Source organism: Otolemur garnettii, unplaced genomic scaffold (genome assembly GCF_000181295.1).
Source record: "Otolemur garnettii isolate 467f Iridium unplaced genomic scaffold, OtoGar3 scaffold00217, whole genome shotgun sequence".
NCBI lineage: Eukaryota > Metazoa > Chordata > Mammalia > Primates > Galagidae > Otolemur > Otolemur garnettii.
This window is the reverse complement of record NW_003852612.1, coordinates 2106943-2125833: the sequence shown is the minus strand read 5'-3', so window position 1 is coordinate 2125833 and position 18891 is coordinate 2106943. Positions and strand designations below refer to the sequence as shown.

The following is an 18891-nucleotide window of genomic DNA, read 5'->3' as shown; positions in this document are numbered from 1 at the left end:
TAGCTATTGTGTTGATATTGGAATTCAGGGGGGCAAGTGTAGAAGCAGAGAGTTAGGGGAATGTTGCAATAATCTAGGGGAGAGGTGGAGGTGATTTGAACCATAGGGGTATTATGTTATGCAAGAAACTTCTGCAGATAAATGAGAAGGAAACCTCAAACCCAATAGAAAACTGGTAAAAAATTCAACAGGAAACCTCCAATCTAACAAGCAACACAAGATATAAATCGCCAATAATCAGAGAAATGCAGATTAAAGCAATGACAGGACATTGTTACTCTGGCAATAGTTAGAAAGTCAACATTGCCAAGTGTTGGCTGAGATAGGACTTAAAAATCCTCTTGCACTACTAATGGAAATATAGAATAAAGCAACAATCTGACACTGCTGAGTTCAGTGTACATACATGACCTAGCAATTCAGATCCTAGTTACACACACACACACACACACTCCCACGCCAAAAATCTATACACATTTAAGAAAGGAAAACTGTATCAATATATAACGGTAACAAAAGATGAATACAAGTCACGTTGAGCACCTCTTGTAATTGTAGACTGCAAATGTGACTTGAATATTACAATTATATATATACATGTATACACACACTACATATATACATGTATCCATACACATATGTTTTTCTCTTTCTCTCTCTCCCAGAGAAATTCTCACCCAGGATCCTAAGGGGATGTGTATGAATATGTTCGTTGCAGCACTGTGGCGAGGGCAACTTAGTTCACTATCACTAGGAGCATGGATGGGTAAAATGTGTTTATGGGGGGGTTGTGATAAACACTTTCACGCATAATTTCATCATTTCTTCAAAACATCCCTAAGGGAAACTTTTAACAGCATTCCTATTTTACGGACCACAAAACAAAAACTTCTCCTCCCCTGCACACAAAGAGCTGCTTATTTTTTTTGTACATTCTCTTTAGTTTTAGAACGAGGACACCAGCGTTCAGGGGCTCAGCCGGGCCCGCAGTCTCAGACTCCCGCACTCTCCCAGCTCCGGCCGACAGCGGGCCTGGGCGGTCAGGACCGCGGACAGCGCCGGCATCGGGGCGGGGCGGCCGTGCCGACGTCACCGCGCTCAGTCTCCGGGGCGCGCGCTCGAGGGCGGCCGCGTCACGTGACCCAGGTAATTAGCACCGCGCACCGCGCTCCCCTTCCGCGCAGCCCCCAGACCTGCAGCCTCCGGACTTCGGCGCCGCGCCGACCCCCACCCGCCCGGTGAGCGCGGCGGCCCGTCCCCTCCCGTCCCTGTGCCGCCTCTTCTCCTGTGGACTTGGAGGCCGGCCCCTCAGCTCCTGGATACCGGGTCCTGGGGGGCCGCCGCCCCTAGTCTGGAGCCTGGCCAGGCCTGGGCGGGAGGAGGAGGGGAAGAGAACTTAACCTTGACCCCGCCCTTGGCAGGCTGCGGCCTCCTCCGGGACCCCCAGCCCTTTGCGCGCGTGGGTCCCGACGAATGCAGTTTTGTGCGTGATGGAGCGAGGCGCAAACAGTGGGGGGTTCCAGCATCAAGTCGGGTTTCTCTCCCCAGAAGACTTAAGACTGTTCACACTGCCCTTCGTGGCCTGGGCGGGGGCCAGTTGCTCTTTACCCTCTCACGGGCCCGGGGCTGCGGAGAGCCGCGCTAGGGATTGGGAGGGTCCAGCGTTGTGCACCTGGTGAGACCTGCGAGCAGCTTCAAAGTCTTAGGTCTTCAAAGGACCCTTATAGAGGTTTTTAATCACGGTCCTCACTCACAGGTGAGAAGACTGAGACTGGCTTAGCCTGAGGTCATAGATAGTGTGGGAAGTGAGTGCTCTTTCTATCCCCTGGAAAATGTGGAGAGAGAAGGTCAGGGTACCCTGAAGCCCCAGCAGTTTGCTGGGGACGTTAACCGACCCCTGAGGATTCCCCTTTCACACCCCTGCACTACAAGGTCCAAGCTAGTCCTCGAATCCCCTCCCCACACACCAAGTGGCACTTTGGAGTAGGCCATCTGCCTCTGGGCTCTTCCCAGTTCTAGGCTCCGGTCCTTCATCTCTGCCTAGGAAATGTACATACGCCCTCCCTGCCCTGGCCTCTCTACCGCTATCTGACAGTGGCCTACCTCCTGGGTTCAGCAAACTAGAGTTAGGGTTTATTCCAGAGCAAAGCTCATCCAATTTCTGTAGCAGTGAGAATCCAGGCCCTGCTGCTACCCAGCTTAGAGGACCTGGGGAGAGCTCCTCCCCCTCCTGACCTCTGTTAACTGATCTCTACCTTGGGCAGTTAGGGAGCAGTCCTTACCAGGGCACCCCAGACAGGGCCCTGTATGTGGGAGTCTTAGTGGCCATGAATTTCTGTACTTGGTTTGGTTTGGGGGTTGGGTTGGTCTGGGGATCATGTGTGACCTTGTCCCCAGATGTGAGACCCTGGTCAAGAGCTACCCAGAGTGACTCTGGTGAAGGTTGGGCTGGGCAGGGTTACATAGGGCCCCTGATTCTGACTCCTTGCTGCCAGGTCCTTAGGCCCTACTGTGGGGGAGGTGGAGGAGGCTGGCTGGCTGCCCTCCTGCCAGGACAAGCACAGCTGAAGGCCATGTCAGTGTCTACTGGCCACCCCAGACTGTTCAGTGTTTGTAAAACACAGTGTTCCTGCACTGGTCTAGGCTGGACTCCACCGGACTTTGTCCCTGTCTGGCCTGAACTGCTCCATTCCCTGGTCTGGCAGCCACTGAGGGAAAGTCCTTGTTCCTCAGAGGAATCTGGGCTACATCTTGATTATGCAGTGAGGAAGGCACAGAGCCGTGCCACTCACCAGCTTGGCCTCTTGTACTTCATTTTCCCTGTCTACAAAATGGGGCTTATGCAGGTGCCCACCTCATGGAGTGTTGAGAAGATTAAATGAGCACAGTGTCTGCCCCAGAATGAGTGCTTTCTTTTATTCTCATGACGATTGTCTTGTTGTCTAGTTTTCTTTGCCATGGAATGGGGATGATTAAACTTCCTGGGTGGTGGTTTGGATTCTTTTGATGCCCTAGGAGACTTTCCCTGTCCTTCAGGAGTTCCTGGACCTGGAGACTAGCTAGGCTTCTCAGCCCTCTATCTGCCCAGGCCTCTGGTGTCAGGCAGAGCAGGGGTTGGCTGTCTGCTCCCACAGCCCAAGCTTGGTACTTGGGGAGGTGTTGCTCCAAGGGAAGCTGGCCCAAGTGGTCCTCACTGTAGGGCCTGGTGTAACTGGCTGATGGGGCTGGGCACACAGCCTGAAGCTTCAGGGTCTGAGTATGAGGGAGGGAAGCTTGGGGCACTTGGGGCTCAAAGTCCTGCTAAACCTACCTCCTTTCTCCCTGTAGTGGGATATATTTTTGCATTTTAATTTTCCTGTGTTCAGACATGCTGCTGGTTGCCCTGAGGACTGCCCCTCTACCCATACCCCTGGCTTACATAAGTTTGGAGGGAGAGAGAGAGAAGGGGAGGAAGAAGGCAGACTTGGAGGACTGTGCCAGCTCTTTGTGGGGCTTGACCCTTTGTGGAAAGTCCAGCCGTGGGTTCCCGGGGGCTTGGTTGGGCAGAGTGCAGAGGTTGGGGAAGGTGACCTATTGTGACTAAGCACACTTGGCAGGGAGTGTTGGCCCAGGGCCACGGCCAGGCAGGTCTGGGAGCTAGTTATGCCCCAGGATGCACATTTTCTGGGGCTTAGCTATGCAGTGGGCAGAGGGCTGCTTCTGCTTGCTGGACACTGGTAGAGGGGTTCTAGGGCTGCACTAGCTCATAGGCTGCAGCTCTTTGAGCAGGAGGGTGTTAGTGTTTACTCAAAGGGAGCTGTTCTGTGTCTGTGCATTGGCTGGGCTGGGGCAGAGGAGGGGGTTCTGCTCACAGTCATAGGGGTGGGGGAATAGAGGTCCTGTTTTACACATTCTGTGTAGGACAGAGTAGCACTGTCAGCCCCCAACCTGCCTGCATGGAAAGCCCTGGTGTTCTCCAGGATTGGAGGAGGATCTTAGAACTCCTCTCCCCTGGGGGATAGAGAAAGTCCCCCCCCCACACTGAAAGCCCATCATTTAGGAATTTTCCCTGGGAAAGGGCAGGTGGCATATGGGATGAGATGAGCTTCAGGGTTTGGTCCCTCCCAGCCTGGGGTCGGGGGTTTCTGGCATGTACCTCTCAGGCTCTAGCTGTCCTGAGTGGCATTGGTCCTAAGTACATTCTGCACAGGGTCTGGGAACAGGGAGGGTGGTTCTAGCCTGAGAGCCAGCCAAGTGGGGCCATTATTGGGGTCTGTGTCCCTGGCCAGGCACAGTGTGGGCCGTTATTGCAGTCAGAGGGAGTCAGTGGTCACATTTGATCGTGATGAGTGTAGAGCCAGCAGGGCTGTAGCCTTCCTGAGAGTGTGCTTCCATCATCCCTTGTCCTCTAGCACCTTTGCTTACCAGGCCCCTTTCTCCTAGCCGTTTCCTGACCATGCACTGCACACCTAGCCCTTGTAAGGCTCCTCCCTGTCTAGGTTCCAGGTGCTGGCCCATGTAGGCCACTTCTTGGGGCTACTGCTTGCACATGCCCTGTGACCCTCTCTCCCTGAGGCAGGGCCTGGGCCATATGTATCAGGCTCTGGGGGCTTGTGGGGAGGGGGTGGATGCTAGGCTGAGTGCGGCTTAGCATGGTTGGGGCTCAGGGCCACTCATTGTCTATTGATGAAGGTCATTGAGCTTGGATCTCCCACTAAGTAGTGAGCCCAGGAGAGCTGGGAGAGTGTCACATTCACCTGTCTTGTCCCTATCCAGCCCAAGACCGCTTGCCCAGTAGAACTGACAAGTGCAGGCTGAGTGGATGAGTGGCTGTCAGAGCTTCCTTTTGCCCTGGTCCTGATGTTTATGCCTTTCCCTCATTGCCTGTGTCCAGGATGAGTCAGCTGAGGCTGCTGCCGTCCCGGCTTGGGGCACAGGCCACCAGGCTCCTGGCTGCACGTGATACCCTGGTGTTCAGCTGGCGAAACAGGTCTTCTGGTCCACCGGCCACCTTTCCAAGCAGCAGAGGAGGAGGTGGCTCCAGTTACATGGAGGAGATGTACTTCGCCTGGTTGGAAAACCCCCGGAGTGTCCACAAGGTTGGCATCCCCCACCCCACATCCCGCCCCCTGTCCACTGCATGGGAGGGAAGCCCCTGGGGCTAGGCTATGCTAGGGGTGGTGGGAGAAGCAGCTTGCCTGCTGTGTGACCCTAGGCAGGTTTCTTTGCCTCTTAGGTCCTCAGTTGTCTCTGTGTGTGAACGAGCTTGTCCACATACTGGGTGAGAGAAGCTGATTGTTTTCATGTCACTGAACCAGGCGGTGGGTAGTGGTCTCACTTGAGAGGCCTTGGCAGTGTCCTGCCCAGCCACACTTGGGACCTGCCCAACCCTCTGTGCTGTGCCATCTCCAGATGGCCCCTTGTGCATAATTAGGGGTATATGTGTGTATGCATGCATTGATTTGAGAAAATAAATGTTTGCTGATGGTAACAAAAAATTAAATCAGATGGGAGGGTGAAAAATGCAAAGTGAAGTTGCCTTCTCTCCTCTTCACCCACACTAGGCAGAGGAGAGCCGTGTAGTCACGTGACTACAAACCAGAAAGCCTGACAATCTCACAGTCAGACAGTTTCCTCCGGCTCCCTCCCCACCTGGCCCCTATCTGTTCAGTCCTTCTATCCCCCAGTTTATTCTCAGTTTCTTCTGTGTCCTTTCTGAGAGTTTCTTTAGGCAAACTTATTGCAGACATAAATCTGGATTTCCCCCCTTTCCCGCAAAGGTAACATGCAAATGTACCATTTTGTCTTTTTCACTTGGTAATAGATCTCCAAGATCTTTCTGTGCCAGTGCACACAGAGTCTTGCTGTTCTTTTTTATGGCTGCATAGCGTTCGGTTGTGGGCAGGTGCTGCCTCTCTCCCTGTGGACTGGTTTATTTCTGGTCTTGGCTGGCATACACAACTGCAGAGTGTCATCTTGGATGTTTGTCACCCAGCACGTGCCCAGCTCTGTGGGATAAATCCCCCATTGTGGCATGTCTGGGCCCAAGAGGATCTGCGAGTGCAATTTTGATGGGTGTGGCCAAATCACTTTCTACAGGGATTGTACCAGCCGATGCTGCTTCTGCTATGGCACAGGGATGCTCAGAGGAGAGAGCACATGGAACACCATGTACGAGGTCTGACAGTGAAGTTCATGAACTCATCCTAGAAGAAGTGCTACATACCTCATGGCTGAATATCACTACAGTCACCTTCAGAGTACTTCCCTTGGGAAGCTATGCACCAACACCAGCACCTTGTCCACCCTTGAAAGAAACTTTGAACTCTTTCTGGAATGACCATCAGAGCTGTCATCTTATGGCACTTAAAAGCATGCAACAATAATGAATGCCACTCAGCAACACACTGCCATATGTCAATACAAACACAGCTGTGAAACCCTGATATACTAAGGTTATGAAATCTTACTCAGTTGTTTGTACAGTGTTGCCAACATCAGCGTCTGGTGTCAAGTTTTCGAACTTAATTGTGAGACCTTGTACGATGACAGCTCTGATGGTCATTCCAGAAAATGAGTTCCAAAATTGCAGTGAATGGTGGACTAGGCGCTGGTGTTGGTGCATTGATTCATAAAAGAAGTACTTTGAAGGTGACCGTAGTGATGTTCATCAGTGAGGTATGTAGCACTTTTTCTAGGATGAGTTCCTGAACTTAATTGTCCAACCTTGTATGTACACATCTGCTTTTTGTTTCTGCACAGAGTAGCAAGCCACACATCGTGCCTACTTTATGGCATGTTTTGGTGATATCTCATATCCATATTACTGAACACAGCTCACTTATTTTAAAATTTCAAAGTATTAAGGAGATACAAATTGTTCTTTACACCTTACTTTTTTTTTTTTAAAGACTTCATAGTCTTCCAGATTCTAAGTGTACAATCTTTATTTAACCAGTTTCATTTAGGTTGTTTTGACATTGTCATTTTTATGAATAGTCCTGCAGGGAACTTCCTTGTATGTACACTTAGGCACTTTGGGAAGGCCCTGAGAGCCTTCCCAAAGAAACACCCAACACCCAGCCTGGGCCACCCCCACCCTTCCCAGTCCTTGACCTCACTGCATTCTTGCCTCTGCCCTGCCTAGTCCTGGGACAGCTTCTTCCGGAAAGCCAGTGAGGAAGCCTCTTCTGGCTCTGCTCAGCCACAGCCGCTGTCTGTTATCCATGAGAGCAGGCCTGCGGTCTCGAGCCGGACCAAGACCAGCAAGCTGGTAGAGGACCACCTGGCAGTGCAGTCCCTGATCCGGGCCTACCAGGTGAGAGGCAGCTGAGGCCAGGTTGGGAGGCTGCACTGGCTGCTGGGGCATGGCCAGGTGCTGGGGGGAAGGGATCTCAGCTCCAAAGTCCTCTCACCCGAGAGTTCTTCTGTCTCCTACCAAGTGGCACCCACTTCTCTGTCTGGTCTTTGTCACATTATCATTCAGAGCACTTACCAATCCTCTGGTATTTTTTTGTGCTACTGATCTGTTGGCTTGGAATATTGTTTTGTATACATCATGCCCCAAGTACTTGGAGGAGTACTCAGGAAGTAATCAGTTCCAGACGTGGTGAATGAAGGGTGAGTAGATGGACCCTTATTAGTGTCTATTTTCTCCTTTAGACTGGGCATTCCAAGAAGACAGGGACCGATATACGGCAGGTGCTTAATGAATGTTTATGGGACAAATGAATCATTCCATAAACAGTTGCTGCTTGTGGAGACTTAGGTTCCTTTCTGTCAATGAGGTCCAGCTTGAGACCAAGCAGTTCTTGGTCTTGACTGAACAGGACTAATTGGAAGGCTGCTGTAGGCATTCACATTGTAACAAGCATAATTGTGTGAGATCGCTGGGAACGAGACACCTGACAGGTAGAGGGAATGTGAGGGCATCCTGGGGCCCTTGGCAGGGACTCCAAGGGAAGGAGCAGCAAGCTGTGCAGGCCTAGGGTGCAGGGGGCATTAGCAAATGGAAATGACGTTTTGCCTCTGAGTAAGAGGGTGGAAGGACCTCCCTGTGCACCAGTGGTCCTGGCATGGAAGAGGGAAGGTGAGCAGGTGTGGGCTCCTTGCTAGCCTGAGTACCTGTTGATGCAGGCCGCCTGGGAGCAAACAGCAGCTGGTTGCATTGTGTTTTTCTTGACTGGATGAAAGAAGCAGAAAGTTACCTAACCATTAACTTTGACAGCAAAGAACACTAAATGGAAACTGTGTATTAAATGCAGAGTAGCACTCAGGGTACTGCCTGAGGCCCTTATGTACTAAGCATAGTTCTCAGCTCTTCAGCAGTTCTACATTCTAATTAGCAGAGACCAAGCACTAGTGAGTCCTGCCAGCATGGTATGCCTGTCAGGCATGTTGCTCCCTTGTATGTGGAGTAGGTGAGCTCCCACCATGACAGCTGCAGTCCCTCACAGGTCAGAGGTGGCTCAGAGTTCTGGCTGACTCACCTGCACACTGTACTGAAGAAAACCAAAATGTTATGAACATTTTTAACCATTTAAAGGCAGAGTAGTGCAGTGAGCTCCCTGTCTCTCCCCATCAATACACGGCCAGTCTCAGTTCATCTATCTCCTCCTCAACCTCCACCTGCTATGGGACTGTTTTGAGGCAAACCTTGGATGTTATTTCATTCATTGAACATTTTAGAATGTATTAGTAGAGTTGAGGGTTCTTTAACAAATGTGCTATGATAACATCACATCTAAAAGTAATGGTAATAGGCCAGGTGCAGTGACTCATGCCTGTAGGCCTAGCACTCTGGGAGGCCAAGGCGTGTGCACTGCTTGAACTCAGGAGTGCAAGACCAGCCTGAGCAAGAGCAAGACTCCATCTCTAAAAATAGCTGGGTGTTATGGTGGGTGCCTGTAGTCCCAGCTACTTGGGAGGCTGAGACAGGAGGATTGCTTGAGCCCAAGAGTTTGAGGTTGCTGTGAGCTATGACACCATGGCACTCTATTGAGGGTGACCAAGTGAGATTCTGTCTCAAAAACCAAACCAAACCAAAACATAAATAACAAAATAAATTTAGGCTGGGCATCCTTAGCTCAATAGTTAGAGCACAGGCCATGTGCACCAGAGGTGGCCTACTAAACAAATAAAAATAATGGTAATAGGCCAGGGGCAGTGGCTCATGCCTGTAATCCTTGCACTCTGGGAAGCCAAGGCAGGTACATTGCTTGAGTTTAGGGGTTCGAGACCAGCTTGAGCAAGAGTGGGACCCCGTATCTACTAAAAATAGAAAAATTAGCTGGGCATTGCAGCTACTCCGGAAGTTGAGCAAGAGTATCACCTGAGCCTAAGGTTTGAGGTTGCTGTGAGCTGTGATGACACCATGGCACTCAATCCAGGGTGACAGTGAGGCTCTGTCTCAAAAAAAAATGATAGTAATACTTAATACTAAATATGCAGTTGCTTCGTATGGGCCTTTTGTCATCATATTTTTTTAATTGCTTGTGTGAAGCAGGATTAAAATAAACCCACAGGTTGCCATAGGTTGATTGATATGGCTCTTAAGCCTCTTATACTCTGCGGGGTCCTCTCTGTTTCTTTTTGTGTGCCTTGCTATTTTTTAATGAGAAAAACAGGTTGTCCTGTAGCGTTTCCCTGAGTCTGGATGCTGCTGATTGCATCCCCGTGGCGATTTCACCCATTCCAGTGTCCTGCCCGTGTAATTTCTCTTCATTGGCAATTAGATCTAGAGGCTTGATCCCATATAGATAGAACTTTTTTTTTTTTTTTAAACTAGCTTCCTGGTGGTGATGGTGATGGCCCTTCAGCAGTTAGCTGACCTAGACAGTGATCTCCTAGACCTTAGTTTTCCCAGCCTAGCTTTCCTAGCTCCTTAGGCGTTGCAAAAATGGTGATATTCTACTTTTCCTTCTTTGTTTGTTCCATGAAATCCTGCTATCAGGAGAAACTTCTCTTTGTCAACTTTATCACACATTGTGTGGGAAACACAGGATCACGGCTTGATTTTTCCTTTTATTGACTGATTTTCACAATTATGAGGTGGTTCTCTAGCAGCTTCCAAAGGTGACCAGTGAAGGTTCTTATGCCCGTTTCAGATCCATTTGAATGTGTTTACCTAAACCAGCAGTTCTTAACCTGTAGGTTGCGACCCCTTTGGGGGTCGAACGACCCTTTCACAGGGGTCACCTAAATACATCCTGCATATCAGATATTTACATTGCGATTCATAATAGTAGCAAAATTACAGTTATGAAGAAGCAATGAAAAATAATTTTATGGTTGGGGTCACCACAACACGAGGATCTGTATTAAAGGGTTGCCCCATTAGGAAGGTTGAGAACCACTGACCTAAACATACTGGATCAGTCTCAATCTGTTGTAACTCCCATTGTTGCTCAAAATGTGTCCTTATTCCCAGCCCTCGTGACATTCGAGTACTCCCTTGATGTCTGGTATAACGAGGTGTGTCAAGCTTAGCATGTACATTTTTGCCCAGCCCTGAAACTATCCAGGTCTCCAGATGGGGATGGTCACTGCTTTTGTTTTGATTCATATTTCTGGGTATTTTCGGTGGTCACAACTACAAAATGTGTATTTTTTAAAAATCTAGCTACATTATGGGTTTGTACTGCTGCTTTTACAGACTTTGTATGCAGGACTCAGGTTTTGCCCTTGACCTTAGTAATCTTACGGCACCATCTCCTTTCAAAGATGCCAAAAATAGACGTTCTCAAAGACGTCAGAACAAGGGCTTATTTGATTTTCCCCTAAGTCCCATGCAATGGTCTTAGAATAACAACTGTAGCACTGTTACTACTGACTGGGAATAGAAAAGAGTTTGTGAAGTTTTTTTCTGCAGTTTTGTTTATCTTTAGGAAATATTCCATTAGTTGGTTGGAATGGTTCCTCTCTGTGTAGTTATGCCACTAAACGGACATATTCATTTGTTTCATTTAATTTTCAATTTTTAAAACTTAAATTTTTAATAATATTTCACTGTAAAATATTTACAAGCTTCCAAAGTTAAATATTTAAAGCAAAATATATTTTTAAAAGTCTGGCTTCTAGTCCTGCCTCTGTTCGGTTTTGTCCCTTCCCTAGAGATGATAATTTTTCTTATTCTATGGGTTTTTTTATGATTTATTTTTCTAGTGCATATTGTTACCTATAAGTGTATAGATATGTGCCAATGCATGTATTTACTTGTACCTTCCCTTAGATCATGGGTAGTTCCCCATATATACTTTTCTAGAATTTTCTTTTTTGCTTAACAGTATTTTGTAGCAGTGACCTCACAGAATCAAATGGGGATTTTCCTCCTTCCTTTTAACAGCTGTCACACTCCCTTGTGTGGATGGCCCATATCCATAGGCCAGCCTCCTGTTGATGGACAATGGGGATGTTTCTAGAATTTGACTGTTGCTAATAGTACTGCAGTGAATCTCTGTGTTGAGTCCTTTTCTGTTTTCATGACAGGCATGTTGGGTTGAACTCCTGCACTTTGGTGGCCGTGGCTGGGGTCTTAGTGCCGTGGCCGGGGTCTTAGTGCCGTGGCCGTGATGTGGAGACATGTGGAAACCTGAAAATCCAAAGTGAGGGGCCCAGTCCCAGAACCTCACCCTTGGTGAAGGTCTGTCTAGCTGGGACCCAGCCCTGCTCTGACCCCTTTCCTTCTCTCAGATCCGGGGCCATCACGTGGCCCAGCTGGACCCCCTGGGAATTCTGGATGCGGACCTAGACTCTTTTGTGCCCTCAGACTTGATCACGACCATTGATAAATTGGGTGAGAGTTGGGATTCTTCCCTGTTGCTATGGCAGTGCTGGTCTGGTGGCTGAGGAAGGAGCTCTTGGGCTCTGGGGGCAGCATGAGCCTGACAGTGCCTTGGAGTCCATGTGGCTTCCCTCTGACCTTGCCTGAGTACAGCCCCATGTCTCCTAAAGGGGTCCCCATCTTTCCCAGCTGGCGCCCTGAACTCAGCAAACTTGAGAGGCTTGTCTAAGCCCACCCTCATGGCAGTAGAGCTGGGCTCTGACTTCTACCCTCCTCTCCAGTCCGGCTTAGAGGGAGGGTACAGGAGAGTCTGAGGGACCCCACCTGGGCCTGACCTCCCTGCCCCCTCTCTGCTGCCTGGGCTCCGCACCTCCTACTCCAGCCTTCTACGACCTACAGGAGGCTGACCTCGATAAGGAGTTCCAGCTACCCACGACCACCTTCATCGGGGGCTCGGAAAGCACCCTCTCTCTTCGGGAGATCATTCGGCGCCTGGAGGTAAGTCCAGGCAGGTGTGTTGGGCACAGCTGATGGAGCACTTGGAGTGCCCTAGAGGGAGGGTGGGTCTGTTCCAGACACCAGGGCTGTCCCTTTTCCTGGATCCTGCTTGAGTCCCCACCTGTCCCCCCAGAGCACCTACTGTCAGCACATTGGCCTGGAGTTCATGTTCATCAATGACGTGGAGCAGTGCCAGTGGATCCGACAGAAGTTTGAGACTCCTGGTGTGATGCAGTTCTCCAGCGAGGAGAAGCGGACCCTGCTGGCCCGGCTGGTGCGCTCCATGAGGTTGGCATGGCCCTGGATGGCCCTGGATGGCCTTAGCTGAGAAACTAGGTGGTGCCTGGCCAGGGAGGGCAGTACTGGATTGGCTTCCCTTCTCCCTCTACCCCCTACTTGCCACGAAGAGGCCCTTAGGAGGAGTATTGAGACGAGGTGCTCAGGCAGTTCGGCCAAGAGCATCAGTGGGAAGGGGTGGGGCCCCAGGAGAACATGATAGCAGGGCTCTCTGAGCAAGGGCAAAAGTCTTGGGAAATGGCCATTGGAGTATTTGGGCAGAAGGTAGGGTGAGTGTAGCAGCAGGCTCTACCCACTGGACTCCCTGAGGCTGGGTCTGCCCAGGGCTGAGGAGTTGGAGAGGCACTTGGCCCAGCTGCTGGGGGCATAGTGGATTCCTGAACAGTGGGGTGTGGGCTGGAGCTTGCATTTAAGCCAGTGGGGTCTTTGGTGCTAGCCAAAAGAGCCCTTTGTAGTGTGGCTAGAGGGCAGTGGGGGTGGTAGGAGGTGACCTGAAGAAGTCTGGATGTGAAGAGGAGCAGGCTGGCAGCTGGGAAGAGGTGTAGGCAGGGGCTTTGGTTCAGCTGGAAGGGCCCAGCCTTTTCTGACCCTGTGTTTCTTTATGGAGGGAATGGCGGGTCTCAGACCATGCAGAGGGCAGTGGCTTCACAGCTTCCTCTGTTCTTGGCACTGGGCTTAAGCACTCATGAGCTGTTCCCCATAAGCCCTAGCCTTGTCCTTCTCCATCCTTTCCTATCCCTTCCTATCTCCTTCCCCCAAACAGGTTTGAAGACTTCCTGGCCCGAAAGTGGTCCTCAGAGAAGCGGTTTGGCCTGGAGGGCTGTGAGGTGATGATTCCAGCTCTCAAGACCATCATCGACAAATCGAGTGAGATGGGCATTGAGAATGTCATCCTGGGGATGCCACACAGGTGAGCCTCTGCCCTCCCAGCCTGGAGACTGAGGTGGAAGTGATGGGTTGGCAGCCAGAGCAGGAGCTTGGTGGGAACTGCCAGCAGCCTGGGCCTGGCCTGCTCCTCCTAGAGCCACACCAGGACAGGACCAGATACTCTTGGGCTTCCTCTGGCTTCCTCAGGCTTCCTTTCCCTCTGGCCATGTTGCCACTGTCCCTAGGAAGTCTAGGATAAAGAGGTGCATTGTGCTTCTTGAGGTCCCTGTGGACATGGACAGACATGGAGAGGCATCTCCCAGGGGAGTGGGGCAGAGCCCTGGTGGCCCTGGGTTGGCCTCCCCTGGAGGGAGGTCTCTGGAGGTGAGCTGAGGGACTCTGACTCGGCTGCCGACTATCTGTACGTTTCCCTTGATCTTGACGAAGGCTTAGAAGGTCCAGTAGTAGGTGTTACCTCTGAGCCAGAACCTGAAGGCCAAGGGGGGATGGAGACCATGGTGACCAGGGGTTCTGCTGAATGGGGCACATGGGGATGTGCCCAGCAGTCTTGGGACAAGGCCTTCGGCTCCCCTGTGACCCAGGGAGCTGCTTGTGGTTGGGCCAGCCCAGGGCTGCATCAGCCTGAGGGATGTCCAAGTGCAGGGGCAGAGCATCCACATCTGTAGCTGACCTGCCGGCCTGTGGGGTTTGTAGTTCTGACGGGCCTGTAAATGTGCAGTGTGTGGTCAGAGGGCAGGCAGAGCTGGCCCAGGGGCCTGAGGTGGTGAGGAGACTCTGGGCTACAGGTCTTGGGCTGTTAGAACAGCAGGAGAGGATGAAATCTGGCGGTCAAGGGTGGCCTGAGCAGGACTCTGGGAACAGAGGGGCTGTTCTGAGCCAGGCGAGGCCACTGGAGTTGGGAGGAGAACCCTAGGGCCAAGGCCTTTCCCTAAAGGGGCTGAGAGTTGTTTTATATCTTCTGTAGTCCCACAGAATGGGGGTGAGGCCAGCCTCCCATTACAGGGCCATATGGGGCTAGAGGTCAGGCCTGAGGTCTGTGTGGCCCTGGGACTGTTGGGCTATGCAGGATGAGTTCTGAGCCATAGCAGGCTGATACTCACACCTGGATTAATTTCCTCTGATGGGAGGTTCAAATTGGGCTAGAGAATCCCTGGTCCCTGGCTCCCTTCCTACCCACTCTCACCCCAGACCTCAGCTACCCTGGACTGGTCCTCTGGTAAGTACTGATCTGAGAGTCAGTTGAGTCTTCTCTTCCCTATCCTGCTCTGAGAGGCTATCAGCGACTCTGATGTATCAACAGATTAAGTTGGGGTTAGGGAGGTACCAAGGGACTGGGTTGGGCTCAGCTTTTGGGTGGCTGAGTGGCTCCCTGCTCCTGAGGGCCTCTGACTGTGGGCCTGCTGGGCTGTCTGCCTGGAGGGAGCTGGCTGGCTGGGACCACTCATGGGCCTTGGAGACTGAGGCAGGGTGGGAGGGCTGGGCTCCTCCAGGGAGGCCCCCACCCCTACCTCAACGTGATTCTGGGAGGTCCCAGGCGGGTACATGGCTTGGCAATTCTGAGCAGGATGGAGAGGTGGCCTTTGTGCTGGGTGAGAGCCTGGCTCACTCTGGCTCCAGGGGCAGGCTGAATGTGCTGGCCAACGTGATCCGCAAGGACCTGGAGCAGATCTTCTGCCAGTTTGACCCCAAGCTGGAGGCAGCTGACGAGGTAGGTGCCCCCCCCCTGGTGTCCCGAGGAAGCCCTGTATTTGGGAGGTGGACTGAGGAGGGCTGGGCTGGGAGCTTCCAGGCTGAGATGGTCCTTGAGATGCACAGATGTGGAGAGAAAGGTTGGATGTTTGTGTGGGGCCCTTCAGGCTTTTTGAGTAAGCGCCACAGTCTGTGAGAGCTGGGAGGGCCCTCAGGTGATCTGGCCCAACCTCTCAGTTACTAGCTGGGGAAACAGGCCCAGAGAGGTGCAGGGGCTTGCTAAAAGTTACTCACGTCAGCTTGTGTGGCCGTGCATCTGTACCCAAAGCCCTGCTCACCAACCTGGAAGGGCCCCCTGGCTCATTTGTTTGCCTAGGAGAGCCTGGGAAGGGCAGGGTGGCTTCCTGCATCCTTTAGTCAGCCAAGGAAACGCTGTTCCTGATCCACACTTTCTTGGCGTGTACATGCACCATGCCCACCTCACACCTCAGCCCATGGCCATGTCGGGCCTCAGCCCAGACTGCTGTCTTCTTTCCTTTGCTCTCTGCCTCTTTCACAGTCCTACTATCTCCTGTTCTGGTGGCTTTCCTGGTCCTCAGGGCAGTGAGCCTGTCACTCCTTCCTCTCTGTGTACCTTTGCTCTCAGGATTGTCTCTCCTTTGGCTGTCTCTAGCCCATCCTGTGTGTATGTGCATGTGTGTGCACTGTGTGTGCACTTGTGTGTGGGCATGCCTGTGTGTGCATGTTTTCACCTCCAGGCTGGTAACCACATAAGGTCAGGGGCCTTGCACCCAGCACTTGGTTTGTTGAACTGAATCACATGGAATGACTGCTTCAAGGGCATCAGGCACACTGGGTCTGCTCCCAGCCCAGAATCTCCCGCAGTCCTGTTTGTTTTGCTCAAGCACCTCATCTGTCCAAGCCTCACTTTGCTTTTCTGTAAAATGGAAGTAAAAGCACCTGCCCCAGGATGCTTATGAGAAATCGAAGGCGTGGTGTGTGTGCAACTGTGAAGTCTGGCCAAAGGTTAAATATAAGATAAAATGACTAATTTTATTTCAATAAAAAAAAAATGAGCATTATTTAAAAAGCAAGCACAAAGTTACAGAATGAGGATACATTTCAGTCGTGAGACCCTGTTCACGCGGCCATTTCTGTCAATGTGCTCTTGTTGGGTTTGGGTGTGAGCTCCCAGCATGTGCCGTGCAGGTACAAGCACCCGAGTCTGCCCAGTGGTAAGAGGCCACAGGAGCACCTGTGACACTATTTGATAGCTTAGTGTTTTCACTTAAGCTGTCATCGTTTCCTGCTAGCCCTCTCTTCCCTGGGCTTCTCACACAGAGTGTCTGTCCCTCCGTGGACATCAAGTTCTGTAATGAGAATCTTGCACACGTGCAAATGAGTCTATTTGTTAGATGGGGTCTGAGAAATATGGCAGCTGGAGCTAAGGAGATGGGACTAAGTGACCCTCCCAAGAGCTAGGAGTTATCAGCGGGCTCCCACACGGCGTGTGCCAAAGCCAGAGGCCTCTCCCACAGCCTCCTTTGACCTGTCCAATTCTTTTGTCTTTGCCACTAGGATAGGTACACAAAAGGATTTTGCTGTAATGTATTTCTTTGTTATGAATCCAATTAAGTATCCTTTCACATGTGTTTGAGCCATTTGCATTTCTTTCTCTGTAATTCATGTCCATTACTTCTGCTCATTTTTCCTATGGGTTTGGGGCTTTGTTGTAACTAATTTGTGAAAGTGATTTGTGTATTGAGGGAATTAGCTCTTTACCTGCAGTTGTCTTGTTAATATTTTTGTCAGCTTGATTCTTTTCCCCCTTAACACCATGCATGGATTTGTTCCTCCCATGACACATTGATTACACTTTAGCTCTCCTATCTTTTATGTTACTTAGATTTTGAATATGGTTTAGAAAGCAGGCCTTCCCTACTCCAAGACCATAAAATAGTTCATGTTTGCTTCTGATGCGACACAGGCCCCATCTATTGTGTGTGGGTTGCTGCTCCTGTGCTGTGAGGAGTGAGGTAGGGATTCAGCTCCAGCGTTGCCCAGAAGCCTGGCCAGTGTCTCAGCATTGGCACCTGGGAGTTCTCCTGCATCCCTTGCTGATGATGGCCCTTCTTCCTGTGCTGTGATCAGTGTGCTGAGAAGATGGAAGTTGGAGGCATAGGGTGGCTCATCATGGCCTCTGAACCAGGGCTTGCCTGCGGCAACTCCCTCAGACTGGCAAGAAGGGCAGTGTGACAAGGACAGGGGAGCCTTTAGGACGGCACAGCCTTCTGAGGGAGCAGGATCGAGCAGTGTGCTGGCCTAACTGGGCTTGTGTGTCTGCCTGTTTGCCTGCCTGTCTGGTGTAGGAGCGGGTGGGTTTGTCACATGCTCATCTCCACCTGTAGGGCTCTGGGGATGTCAAATACCACCTGGGGATGTACCACGAGAGGATCAACCGCGTCACCAACAGGAACATTACTCTGTCACTCGTGGCCAACCCCTCCCATCTGGAAGCTGTGGACCCTGTGGTGCAGGGCAAGACAAAGGCAGAACAATTCTACCGTGGTGACACCCAGGGCAAGAAGGTGAGCTCACCTGGGCTGTGGTGGGGGGTGGGCTCTGGGGACCTGAACTCTGGGCCTAGGGCCTCTGAGGGCTGGGCACGGGGCCCCTCCTGGCTCACACCCTTTACTGCAGGTCATGTCCATCCTGGTCCATGGGGACGCTGCCTTTGCTGGCCAGGGTGTGGTCTATGAGACCTTCCACCTGAGTGACCTGCCCTCCTATACTACCAATGGCACTGTGCATGTTGTCGTCAACAACCAGGTGAGGGTGTGGGCTCCACACTGGGGTCTTGTCAGTGTCGCTTCTGTCCCTCAAAATACATTCTGGGAGCTGAATTGCTACGTATACCTGTGTACACCGAATGCATACACGTATGTTGATGCACAGTGCAGAGAGTGGTGTAAGGGCAAAAGGAGTGCCCGTGTGACAAGTGCCTTGCAGAGGTGGCTGTGTCACTAGCGGGACTCTTAGCTCTGCGTGAATGTGCCTTAAGTGTGAGGCAGCTGGCTTAGTAACAGCTTATCTCCTGAGCCTAGAAAGTCCTGTGCTAACTGTCTCACTTGCAGTAAGTCATTTAATCTTCCTCGAATAATCTATGAGGCATGAATTTAATGAGCTCTTTTTCTAGATGAGGAAACTGTGGCTTTGGGAATCTGAGTACCTTGCCCAAGGTTGTGCAGTTAGTAACTGGCAGGACTGGGGCTCCCCAGGCCCATGTCCCTCACTACCAGTGAATGGCAAAGGGAGCTGGTGGGACTCCCCTGGTGTTGCTACTGTGCCCTGGGAGCTGCTGCTGTGTCTGATCACCCCATGATGTCCCTCGTCCCTCCCTAGCTCCATGACCCACCCAGGCTCTGAGGCCAGCATGAGCTGCCTCGCTCTAATAAACAGAGTGGTCCTGCTGGGTCTTCTTGCCTCTGCAGATTGGCTTCACCACGGACCCCCGGATGGCCCGCTCCTCACCATACCCCACTGATGTGGCCCGGGTGGTCAACGCGCCCATCTTCCATGTGAATGCAGATGACCCAGAGGCTGTGATATATGTGTGTAGTGTTGCAGCCGAGTGGAGGAACACTTTCAACAAAGATGTCGTCGTGGACCTGGTGGGTCTGAGGGGTTGCTGAGGCCACAATCAGGCATGAGCGGCCCATCCCTGCTGTGCTGAGCTGGCCAGCTCTTCATTATCTTCA

At 51.5% G+C, this 18891-nt stretch overlaps 1 protein-coding gene across 5 annotated transcripts in view; it reads left to right on the top strand.

The window, feature by feature from the left end:
- The first annotated feature begins 1103 nt into the window (after positions 1–1103).
- The window catches only part of OGDHL (oxoglutarate dehydrogenase like), a 26686-nt gene continuing 8898 nt past the window's right edge, over positions 1104–18891 (top strand). The window contains exons 1-11 of one of the 5 annotated variants that reach the window (XM_023508000.1): positions 1104–1146; positions 4874–5078; positions 7127–7297; positions 11671–11773; positions 12144–12259; positions 12393–12547; positions 13320–13466; positions 15062–15152; positions 17542–17721; positions 17834–17962; positions 18625–18804. In XM_023508000.1, the coding sequence (XP_023363768.1) occupies positions 4875–5078; positions 7127–7297; positions 11671–11773; positions 12144–12259; positions 12393–12547; positions 13320–13466; positions 15062–15152; positions 17542–17721; positions 17834–17962; positions 18625–18804 (1476 nt within the window). In that variant the 5' untranslated portion in view covers positions 1104–1146; position 4874. Of the gene's footprint in view, positions 1239–1739; positions 1757–4873; positions 5079–7126; positions 7298–11018; positions 11583–11670; positions 11774–12143; positions 12260–12392; positions 12548–13319; positions 13467–15061; positions 15153–17541; positions 17722–17833; positions 17963–18624; positions 18805–18891 lie in introns of those variants that run through there. The other 4 variants (XM_012812659.2, XM_023508001.1, XM_023508003.1 and 1 more) reach the window with 4 other exon arrangements.